Here is a 12,898-nt window from a genome sequence, read left to right as displayed (position 1 = left end):
CACTGACTCATGGGGATTACTTTTAGGTAATGGAAAGTCCCTCTAAAGAGCCACAGGATCTGCAAGGATACTAAAAGGATTTGAGAGTCTTTGAGGCAGAGAAAACAGTGTTCATTTGACCAAAGAGAAAAGGACCTTCCTTACTTGGTTATACTTATCTCTGCACTTCAGAAGTAGTTGAAACACTGGAGAAAGTTTCTTTTAAATATCTCTGCAAGGGCTTGCAATTTATTTTTAACATACAAAGCATTCCTGTACAGTTAATACTTGTGCAAACTCACACTTGCATTTCCTCGTCCACTTTCTTACTGCTGTTTTCTCCTCTCTGACCTCCCCATATGGTCATTAAAGGCAGTCACTATAATTTGACGAAGAATCCAACTGGCACAGATTTCATATGCAATAAGATGGCATCTTAATCACCAGGTTAGGGTTTTCATAGAGAATGCCATTGCTTCAAGTTGCAGAAATGTTTTTTCTTAAATATTATTTTATATATCTACCACTAAGGAGAATAATCTTAGAGGAGATTTACCTTAGTTAACAGAGTTGAAGCAAAACAGATTTACAAAGATGAATTGCAAATTTGAATACGTCAACAGTGAATTAAAGCTGCATTTGCAGAAGATAATTATTCTCCTCCAAGGGACGTTTTCTTCTTTAGGGTAGGCTGACAAACCACCTTAAGTTTCTACAATCCAGAGATGGAAAACATCCTTAATGGCTTCCGCTAACCTATCTTTGAAGTCGTGCAGTAATTATGCAACTGCTCTGGAAACAGGAGAGGAGCAGCCAGGAACCCTGCTTCTGAGCAGAGCACTTGGGAGAGGAAAAACAAACAAAAAAAGTCTTTGCTGAATCCTTGCTCTTTGTTGAGACTTCCCCCACCTCAGCCTTAAGCCAACTTGGACTGGAAAGCTGTAGCACGTGTCAGGCTTTCTGTGTCTATTCTATTTTTGGGGATTTGTTGTGGAAGAAGAAAGTGAAGCCTGAACACCATGTGAGCAACTTTAATACGAGAGCATAACTGCCAGGAAAACAATTCCCTGGCTCCCTCTTCCCCTGTGGGAATAAGGGTGCTGTGCCTTTCATTGAACTCGGAGATCTGGGGCTTGGAGGAAGTGTTCACTTTAGAAACCACTGTGACAGTTTCAAAAAGGTGTGGATGTCAGCTAATTTCACAGCCCACTCATCCATTTGGAATTTGCAACCAAACTCAGTCGTCATTTCTGCCCTTCTAAGTCCCAAACAACTTCATTGTAGGTATTTCATTTGTGGGAACAACAGCTGACCCACAGTGTCAAGGTAAGTGCTAATTTCAGCCCTCAACATATCCAAGTATTTTGGAACACTTACCAAAGGCTGACTGATGTTTGCTGAATCACATCATAACAGATTCCTTGCAATAATAAATTTTAAGTAAAATCAGGTGACAATTCATAAATGCAAGTGGCAGTGCTGTCCAAAAATAAAAACATTACAAGCTCTTTTTTTTTTTTCCAGAACAGGTTTTAAACCAGGAATTTGGAAGAAAGGAAATAGCTGAAAAGCATGTGTGAGTATGAAAGTTGTACTGTCAGCAGCAGATGACAGTTAGAACCTTCTCAAGTTCATTATCATCTGTAAATTACAGGCTGTTTGTACCATTAAAGTTAAAACCGTAAAATTTAGTTCTGCACTGGTAAATGAAAGATTTTACAACATTGCTAAAATGCAATATGGACCGAAGAGCAAGATTTGTAAGAGAAGCAAGGAGCAAGCAAATAAAATTGGCAGCATGTTAACAAAAAACCCCAAACAACCAAAACCCACCCAAAAAACCCCCAACCAGCACAATGAAACACTCAAACTGAATAATGAAGGCAAGAGGATTAAATATCTTTTCATGGCAGTATAAACTATTCAAGATGTAAATTTTGCAGCCTGAAAGACTATCTCAGTCACAAGCGTAACGGTGTACAGTTTATTCAACACTTAATGGCTTGAGCTAGTAAATCTTTAGCAAATCTTGAGCAAACTTTATCACTATCATGAGGCATCCTGACTCTAATCAATCAAACATTAGTACTTGTGGGGAAAGGAACTGGCCTGCTTTTAAAGTTGTCTTCCAAGAGGTAACCTGGGAAAACAGAAACCTTTTTTAACAGAAACATGAAACTCAGTTTCAGAATCAGGATGAGAGTTCTGTAATGACCGAATAAAGTGAAAGTATTTGGAAAAACCCAAGCTCTAACTGTAACACAAGTACTGCAATGTGGCCCCTTTCCTGTTAGAAAACAAGCTGAATTTCCCCCTCATGCTAGACCATGCAAAAACAAGTGTTCTGCTCACTCTGTGTTCTCTTCACCCTTGTTATCCCTCTGGTGCACCCAAACTGTCTTCATGTATTGCCATAATGATTCGTTTCATTATTTGAATCAACTGGTAGGACATTAATGGTATTTCTAACCCCACTTGCACATGTATAGAGATTGCCCCAGGGGGAAAAAAAATTCTCTAGAAGAAAAAAAATAAGATTATGCTCCAGACAAGCTCAGCAAGGTTATTGCTGTCAAGAGACCAGATGTTCCCAAGAATCAAAGTAAGATTTTGGCTGGAATTACAGTTAACACAAATTTTAGTGCAAAGTGCCATCACTTCGGTTAGGTGGATTCCTAAAATATACCATAAAAGAGAAGCCAAAGCTTTACCATGCAATCTTGACTCACACAAATTGTTCTTGCAATAAATTGCCCCTTAAATCAGGGAGACTGCTGCAACAAGGGCACAGAATTCCTGGGAGCATCTCTGGGAAGTACTTGGAATGGTTAATCTAAAAAGATAGGTTCCCTTCTTAATTCAGACATTAATTTCAGTTGCATGGTGTCAATACATATATATTTAATAGTAGGGGATGCTGTAGTCCAGACAGAAGTTTTTAAAAGAAACTGTCTTTTCAAAATATGAAGCAGTTAACTTGAAACCCCTCAATTACCTTCAGAAACTAACAGCATTAAAAATGCTTCATTAACACTCAAGACAACAGCCAGACTAATCCTTGAGTTCCTTAATAGTATGAGGAATGCAGTAATTTTTAACAGGTTTAATGCCTTGGTATGTTGTCATGGCTAACACTTGTTTTGGACAGAAAACCCAAGAAAATATTTTAAATAAAACTTACAAGAGTTACTGGTCTCTATGTCTGCTGTATAAACATCTGTGTGCAGGAAAATTGACCAAACAATTTTAAAATGATACAGAACCATGTCCCAGTGACCAAAAGCAACACAGAGGATATTAAGTTTAAAAGCTGCAATCACTTTAATCATTCATCTACAGAAACTAATTTCTAGCTACAGTTTCTGTGGAAGTCAAGATTTTGCAAATATATACCACTGCAGCTGGAGATTTCATCATATTAGGAGCTTAATTTCTCTACTGCCAAGCTTGCTCCAGTTTCCACCTTACCCACACTCAGCTACAAGTGGGGATGGAAGAATGCCCCGTTACACTGCTCCACCCACAGCTTCGGATCCACCCCATGGGTACCTTGGGGTAACTGAGCATGGTGCCACTGCCCCACGGCAGGCAGGTACCCTAGAAGAGGAAGAACAACACCCAGAGGGCAATTATCTAAAAAAAAAATAAAATTTAGAATCATAGCATATTCTGAATTGGAAGGGACCCACAAGGATCAAGTCCAACTCCTGGCCCTGCACAGGACACCCCAAGAATCACATCCCATGCTCAAGAACATTGTTCAAGCATTTTTTCAACTTTGTCAGGCTGGGGGCTGTGACCACTGCCCTGGAGAGCCTGTTCAGTGCCTGACCACTCTCTGGGGGAAGAAACTTTTCTTAACACCCAACCTAAATCTTCCCTAACTCAGCTTCAGGCCATTCCCTCAGCTCCTGTCACTGTCACCACAGAGCAGAGATCAGTGCCTGCCCCTCCTCTTCCCCTCACGAGGAAGTTGTGACTGCAGTGAGGTCTCCCCTCAGTCTCCTCCTGTCCAGGCTGAACAGACCAAGCGACCTGAGCCCTGCTCCTGGCATGGCCTCCTCTAGGGTGCTCACCACCTTCACAGCCCTCCCTTGGACACTTTCCAATAGCTTTGTATCTTTTCAATAACCATCCAGTGTTTTTCATATCAAAACAAGTGCAAAAATTCACATACAAGTGATCCAAAACAATTTGCCTAATTTGGTGATGCAGATTAGCAATCTGCATATTCCAAAGAAAGTCAGGTATCAGTCACAGCTGAACTGCAAAACTGCTTCATGTTACTAGTTTTAATTCTTTCCCCTGCTAAGAAATAAGCAGAAGTAGGTATCAGTGTTGAAGAGGTACAGAAAACTCAGGATGATTTTTAGGAAGTGTGGAAAAACAAAGTCGTCACAGCAGATCTAAAATTCCCAGCTCAAGGCAGAAAGATAGAAACATTTATTTTTTACCTCCTCTCCATTTATTTTTTGCTGTTGACAGCCAAGATAGCGTTAAAATTCACTACAGAAGTACAACCTGTTTCATTCAGCACTGTCAAAAAGCACTCAGATCCAGAATGGCAAGAGCCCAGCTCACAACACTGCTTTTGCACACCAGATCGAGGGGGCCTTCAGCAACAGGAGGAAAGCCAGAGTGTGACTGTAGGGACTGAGGGAGAAAGGAGGTAGCAGTGTATACTTCCTAAGTTCAGCCCCAAAAGTGCCAGATGGTCACACCACAGATACTTGAGACTCCCACAGATCCCTGTTCTGGGTTCATTAAATTCACAAGCCAGGCTATGTTCAAGGCTTAAGAGAAAAAAAAGTACAGGACATGGTGCAGAGCATTTTCACTAATACACAGGATTTGGAACACAGAGGACTCATCCACAGTCCTGAGGCACAAAAATAGTGTTTTCTGCATCCAAGTGAACTAACAGTCTTTATACATACCTTGAGTCTCCATCTGGGAAATGCAGGACTGACTTCAACCTCTTCTTGCTTCTGTAGGATGGCTGCACTGTGTGCTTTGAAAGGTATGATATGGCCTCAAAAGCACGTGAAACAGACTGATATCCAAGCCAGCACCTTTACATTCAGCAAGGATTAGGCTTATTAAAATTGCTTGCCGTGAAATGCATCGTTCTTTCTCTCACTCTCAGCAGTTTACCAGGATTTCTAAGTTAACCCATGCAATGCTGGGAACATGCTTTCCTTTATAAAGGGGTACAAGCACTAGAAGAAATAAAAAAGAACCATCTAAAGGGGAGAGCATCTGGACAAGGCAACCTAAATTTAAACCAATCACATGTATCATCTTTCCCTTTTCTTCTGCTCTTCTGAAAGTGCCCAAGTGGCTCATTTCTGTTCAGACAAACGTCAGAAAACAAAGGACATGCACAAAGACAGATGGCATCAGCACAGCTCATTCCCCCAGTCCACAGACCCACCAGCCATGGCAGTCACAGACAGGCAGGACAACTGCTTGCTCAGCATTTGCAGCAGGGAGTGAGGAGAATAAAGGTCTTTTAAGAAACACTGCCTGTGTTCCAAGAACAGAGTAAGACAGATCAGCTAGGTTAGCATTCGCTGAAATACACCCATGGCCTGGCACCCAGGAATTTGCAGCCATCAGAATAGAAGGATTTTACTGGTCAGAGTGGAAGAGCATGCTTTCCATTGCAGGCTGAGGCCTGTGCTGACTTGAGCAGAGCAGCAGTCACAGAGAGAGGCCAGAGTGGCAGCTGAGCAAGACAGACACAAGTGGATTCAACCAACAAGTTTAGCAACACTCAAGACACTGAATACAGGATAAGTTTAAGTATCACTGAGACTTTCAGATCTAATCCCAGAAACTTGGCAAAACAGCCAGATACAGCAAGTAATACTTAGAAAAGCTACTGAGTATATCACAGGTGAGCTCTGTGCTAAGCTGACAAATGAAAGCACACAATAAAAATGTGACAAAATCAGAAACATCAAAAGGGATGGCACAACAAAGTACTCACAGAATTTACACAAATACATACAACTTAAAGTTTACAACTGGTTCATGCTTTAAAATCATTAAGTATAATAACTGATTAAAGTTTTAGTAAGAAAATATGTCAAAACAGCAAAAATTATGGTGGATTCTTAATAGGAAATAACTGAATCCATCAATCATAGAATGACTTAATTGAACAATCAGGTGCGATTACAAGACAAACAAGAAAAGCTGAAAAAGAGCACCTGATCCCATGACCTTTACTACTACAAAGGAATAGCAAAAGCACTCTTTTCTCAGCTACAGAATAGACAGCACACCCCTTAGCATAGGGAAGGAAACATTTTTTGCCTTCTCTCTTTCTCACAGTTGATATCAGATTAGAAAAACAGCTGTCCTACCATATACTGCTTTTGACTCAGAACACATAGAATGTTTTTCTATAACTTTGTACAAATATACATCTCTATACATTTCTCAGTTCCTATGAACTGAGAAAAAATGGTAAAAAGATGAAACTAACTGTTCTTTTCCTAACCCCCTCCACCCTCCCAAGGAAAAGTACCCTCAAGGTAAAAAGACCAAAAATACTGCAGGTTTTTGCTGTGGCAATAAAAAGCCTGAACCCTCATGGAAGGCAGCTGTTAGAGGTTAAACAGACATGTTTAATTCAGACAAGTACTCTGGAATTTCCCCACAATAATAATTTAAGAAATATAGCTACATTCTTCCAAGACAGAAGCAAAACTGATGGAGTCAAGCATGCATTGTACTTTGAATCTCCACCTAATTCAAAGTGAGGAACACCTCCTATGCAAACTTTATTATGTGAACAGGTTATTCCCCAGGTTACACACTCAGACATTGAAACAGGAATGGCTCAACTAGAATCAAAGACAGCAAAAACAAAGACAAACACGTATCTTTCTCTAACCCCCAGTTCTCATTTTTCTTCCTTTTTTTCCCAGTGATGACAGGCTAACAGAGAGAAGGAAATATACATCCACCCAGTAGTCTTCCATACGAGTAAATACAAAAAAAAAAAATCAAGTGTTTATTGGAAGTCTGCATGAAGGCACAGATGAGCTTGATTACAGACACATTGTAACAATTACAAATATATGTAAACACCTTGAGATATACAAAAAAGCAATAATACAGCTAGTACAGGAATAAAATGTAACCTGCTAAAGAAAAAAACTTCTTTATATCTGAGGTTCTTACAATAAGCTCTGATCCACACCAACACAGTGTAACGCTCTTAAAGTCACCACCTGGACTCATGCTCAACAAATCTGCACTCTGGCCATTGTTTGATCCAAATTCAAACAGGCTTCCTTCCCTAGGATCAGAAAAACATAGGAACAACCAGCTAGACACCCAACCAACCTATAATGAGGCTTCATCGATTCTCTAAATATACAAGAGCAATCACCAAGGTACTGAAATTAAATATAAGCTTCAGAAAAGCTCAAGGATGCTTGTTCCACTTGCATTTGAGGAAATTGCTGTATTTCTGCAGGAAAGGAACAGTCTACAGCTGTCAGGTGATTTTTTTTCTTCCTCCACAGGAGGCTTAGATTTCATCTGAAACACCTGCCAAAACAAAAGTCAGCAATCACAAACTAAAGTGCCTTGGACAGCTTAGGTTTTACCACTAGAATAAAACATCTCAGTTTATAGATACAGCATTAAGTTTTATCATGAGAAAACCCACCTTTGCACATAGAAGACTACTTCCAATATCTCTGTGGAAAGGGGAAATGCTTTTTGTGTTTTTTTGTTGTTGTTGTATTTTAATTAGATACCAATGCCATGAACTTAAAGAACTGCAACACAGCATTTTTTCAAAGGAAATCACACCAAAAAAAAGGCCCCCCAAAAATAGTTTTAGTACAGGCAATCCCCAGGCCTAGACAAACAGCACTCTGAGCAGCAATTTACTACAGGGATACAATTTTCACAAACTCAACCCTCAGCCATCTGTCCTAACTCTTCACTCCTCCTCTACAAAAGCTTTATAATCCCTGGAGCCCCATTCCAGTGAGGAAAGGCTCCCACCCAGGTACTACATGCAGAACGAAACCTAACACAGCTACAACATTTCTGCTGACCCTGTGGCCACATTATCCCAACTGAAAGATGAGGTAGTACTTTTCTTTGGAGCCCAACTAGTGGAACAGGCACAAGCACTCGTCTCCCTAAAGTAGCAGCAGCTGTCTGTAATCAGCACCAAACTCCACAGTTTATCTCCTCTTCAGGATACACCTCTAATCCCAAACCAGCTGCTTAGAAAAATAAATCATTATATGAGCACACACTCCCACTTTAATTGCATCGTAAAGGCCAAGGTCTGGCATATTCAGTGACTTCCTCCTGTCTACAAGTGGCATTGACTCAACCTCTGCTTGTACTGGGACTAATGGTTGTAACCCAAAAGGAACATGAAGGATCCTGAGTACTTATTATAATGAGATGTGGAATTCTAAATAATCTAAAATTTTAAGAACCTTAATCCAAATAAAAAACCAAAACCCTAGGAGAGGAATTCAGCTTCTCAGGGAACTGAGGAAACCAGATTGTCTCTATGGATATAGTCCATTTGGTATTTAGGGGCTCTGTTTACCCTCTCTTCAAGACAAGAGATCTTTCCTCTCAAGGAGGTTGTTGTAACATATGCATGTATTATAGTTTTATAGCTTACACTCAAAAACCTTCTGGTTTCTTATGAGATGGCTTGAACTGGAGAAATATGCTCTGCATAGTCCATGCTCTGTAGACTCCCAAGGATCAAAAAGAAATAGACTGCCATGACTGAAAAAAAAGGAAACATCAAAAAGAGTTGAACAGCATTAGAACTTGTACTGCTTGTAAAACTAAGCATTAGGATCAGAAAAAACAGTGTAAAACTTAATCAAGGTCCCTGGCTGCATCCTCTTAGTAAGCAATAATCGATACTGAGGATGAGAGACTGTGTTTCTTTGACTGACAAACTACTCAAGGCTTTTATTTGTCTCCATGATCAGTTTCCATTTATTTAACAAAATATACAGAGTTCATATACTCTCCTGTCGGAGGTGCAACTCGCACAGATCCCAGGAAGCATTCTCTCATTTTCATTGCTTCCAAGACTGCATTTTTCATTCAGCTGAAGTGCACAGGGATTCCACCCAGGCAGCTGGATTCCTAAATGAAAACATTTTAACAGAAAAGGAATCCTGTTCTGCTCAGCTCCAGTACAGTGATTGCCAACAGAAAAGCACTAACACTTTCTGGAAGAAGTCTTGATGTACTTTCTGCCCTTGGGAATATGCTCTCAGAAGAGTACATGTAATTAAAAGAGTCTTATCTGGCTTTTGGCTGCAAGACTATCTCCAAACAGTCCCACATCTTCTTCCAAAGAACTTCCGTGGAACAAATCATGGCTAAAGTAAACTCTTAATGTTCTACAGAGTATCAGCTGCATTCCAGGGTCCAAGCCAGATCCCTTGAGAGAAAATACAAAAAGAAAGCTGCTTGATTGTCAGAGAGGAAAGCACTGGTGAAACAGCTAAAAGGTAGATTTTTTTTTTTTTTGATCTTTAGCTGTAAAGGGGTACGCTCACAAAATGCTCCACACACAGCTAAAAATTGCTTCTGTGGCCCTACACAACTAGTGACAATGCAGTGTGCAACTGAGAGGCATTAGTGATGAAAAGGATGACAGAAACCCACCCAGGTGCTTCTGAGAGAAACAAAGCACTTAACCCCTCATAGTGAGCTGGACCTCACTGTCAAGTGAGTTTCTCCAGTCTGTAGATCTGATAAAATCGCAGCTGCAGAATCATAATTCATGACTATCATTCACAAGGAAAACTGAAAATTCATTTACATTTATTAGGAGATGGCTGTGCACAATTTGTCATCTTATTCAAAAAGTCTACAAATAGAGTTTAACACTTCTGATTGCAAGCAAACGTTTGTTCAACGTTCTCAGTTCGGTAAGGCCAACTTAGCGCCTTGTTACACTTTCAAGGTTTAGCATACATTTGTCAGTTCTTTACTTTCTTCTGGTAACAGTCCCAACTGGAACAGTAAGGAGAGTTCTCTAAGACACTTTATAACAGCAGCTGAACTTGGGTTATGCAAATTCAGTTTTGGAATATGCTTCAAATGTAAATTATTCTAGGCAATTTTTCATTTTGAGATCTTAAAACACTGCCAAAGGCTCTTCCCTTTCCACTCACGTTTGTGCTACCACCACCATGAGATTGCCCTCTGCAGAGCCGTACATCCATGGATCTCAAAGCACTTCAGAAAGGAGGGCACAATTTCAAATTCTGGGATACTTGAGCTGGAATCCTGCTTAATAAAGAATATATTTTTTTCTTCGTCTTATGTTTACAAAAGGACAAGCATCAAACTGAGCTGATCCTGTCTTGACCTTAGTCCCACCTCGGACTACCTGTCACTTTCTCCCACACAATCCTATCACTGATTCAGGAGCTCTGTTTAATTATAATGCTCACAGCGGAGTTTCCTCTACGGAAAGCTGAGCATCTGCTATGGTCAATTATTTTCAAATGGAAGCACCGGTCAAATTTTAGGTCTGCCACAATCTTGAGAATCACTTGACTAGAGAGTCACTACCATAATTAATGTAATTTGATAATGCACTTGATCCCATATTGGTTTAAGAAGTGTAATAGACTATATATGCATTTCTCTAAATTCTCTCAGAGCTGAAACTACATAACTACAGTGAAGAAATTCTAATTTTGTCTTAAGCAGAACATTTTACAACATTATTTTAACTTACAACTTTGATTTAGAGCACTATTTTCATAAAGATTTTCAGTTTGCAATTCTGACTGAATAGGTGAGCGGCAAAAATGACAATATATGTACAAGTGTTAGTATACTACCAGAATGCTGTACTTCCTTCTTAAAAATGTCCTTAATAAAGCATTAGGCATGTCAAACAAACTTTTGTAAACAAAAGATAAATTACTCATGTTCTGCTCTGATTATAGCCAGATACATATTCTCATAAAATAAACATTCTCTTGTCATTTTCCATGGCCCACATATCCATATATATGAGGTAAACCATTTAAAATTATCAATAATATATAAACCTCAGGAAAAATGTAACCGAGTAAGATGCCAATATCAAGAAGTGACACTTTGTTCCACTGCAAAGTGAAACCAATTTATTTGTGCTAAATGAATGGAAAGAATGTATTCAGAATACATTTCTTTATACATTGTACCGGCTTAGGCTGCTAAATAAGCATTCATTAGTGCCATGTTGTGCTACTTTCTTGTACTCTGTTTCTACCAAGCAATACAAACTTTTGGCTGTTACGCCAATATACTCCTCTATGCTCATCTCATTTTCTAACAGACTTTTGAACATTTAAAATACCTGTTCAAACTTTGCTTCAGGGGAATCACAATGAATATATTTTAACAAGAAAGAAATTATCATCAGTTGTTCTCTACAATCACATTGCCTTCTGCAGCAAAAAAATCCAAGAGCACACACTTGAATCAGCTCTCAGTAACCTGTGGGCAGGACCACACTTCCCAACAGTCACTGTGACAGGGCACACGGTATGGGCAGCTTACAGGTTAACAGAAATGTCAAGTGGCATCATCAAATCTTAAGGGCCACGAATTGTACATTCCACAGACTCCAACAAGCCCGTTCCCTCAGTGTAAAGTCCTGACTGTACCATACGTTTGAGGTGCTTCTAAACAGGAGAAATATGGATGTGTCCTCTGTGAATTAATCTTACTTGCTATGTAATACCATAGAGTTTGTGTCTTGGGCACTGATTAGGGTGTCTGACTCACTTTTGCACTAGAAGCTGATATTTTAAATGACTGAAACATAATGCTGATTTTCCATAAGCTTGGTAAACAACATAATATTTCAGAATTTATGATGTAGCCCATCGTGCCTTTCATTTTCTGCAAATTGTCATGAAAAAATATAAAAAGGTATCCCTTTAATTTTACAAACCTAAAAGCCAGGAAAATGAAGCTTTGGAGCCAAGCAAAACGACATAATGCCGTATTACCAAACAGAGTAGCAAATGTTCCAGCCAGAGAATGGACATACATGTAGTTCAAGTAAACACTGATGGAAAACTTTGTTAAGTTAGTGTTGTAGACCCACAACACTGGCTGCATTTTATACAAACGTTTACAACACAATTAACAGTGAAGCCTATATAACCTCAGTGCAAATAAGTCAAATCCAAATATGCCAAGTAAGCCTTTGGCTTTTAGTAAACTGCTCCGTGTTATGAGTCCACTTCTGACATAGAGACTGCTGAGCACATGCACTAAGGCTGAGAGGAGGGATGCACTGAATGTTGAAAATTGGCTGCCTGCGACGCTGCGGGTTGGCCCGGAGGTTGCACAGGAGGTGGAGGTGGTGGCGGAGGTGGCTGCACGGGGGTCTGCGTGTTTGGAGAAGGAGGAGGAGTGGGACGTTTAAATTTGTCGGGGCTGTTACTTCTTCGTGGTGAAGGCCTCTGCAGAACAAATATTGAAATTATGTTTAACACACTCCTCAACAATGTTAGGTGAAAGTCCTCTAATCTTGGCAAAGGACAAAAAAAAAAAATCACACAAAAAAGTCTGAACAATTATGTGGGAAGAAGAAATTTCAAAACATTGCAGGAGTCACAATACAACTTCTACATAAAATAAATGTTCCTCTGAAATGGAGTAGCAAAGGAAAGGGGAAGTACTCTTGACATCAAAGAGAACATGCATTCCTTCCTGTTAGCTTGCAGGAAATGAACACAAGACATCCTGCAGATATGTTTACCCATGATGACCAGCAACCTAAAAAGAAATGAGATGCTGCAGGCACAGCACTTCCCAGCTGTGCCTGCCTAACCAGTAGGTGCTGAGGAACCTTTAACTTCATGCTGCTGGCACATGAGGCTCAAGT

General features: G+C 39.8%; 1 protein-coding gene across 1 annotated transcript in view; it reads right to left on the bottom strand.

Annotated features, from left to right (window-relative positions):
- Window positions 1-6,980: 6,980 nt before the first annotated feature.
- The window catches only part of CCDC6 (coiled-coil domain containing 6), a gene marked incomplete at its 5' end in the record, with an annotated part of 51,209 nt that continues 45,291 nt past the window's right edge, over window positions 6,981-12,898 (bottom strand). The window contains one exon of the mRNA XM_082285704.1: window positions 6,981-12,473. Within this exon, the coding sequence (XP_082141830.1) occupies window positions 12,282-12,473 (192 nt within the window). The 3' untranslated portion in view covers window positions 6,981-12,281. The remainder of the gene's footprint in view (window positions 12,474-12,898) is intronic.

The sequence above is a fragment of the Coloeus monedula genome, assembly GCF_965178545.1.
Source record: "Coloeus monedula genome assembly, chromosome: 8".
In the NCBI taxonomy this organism is placed as follows: Eukaryota; Metazoa; Chordata; class Aves; order Passeriformes; family Corvidae; genus Coloeus; species Coloeus monedula.
The sequence above is the reverse complement of the archived record's forward strand: the minus strand, read 5'-3'. Positions and strand labels throughout refer to the sequence as shown.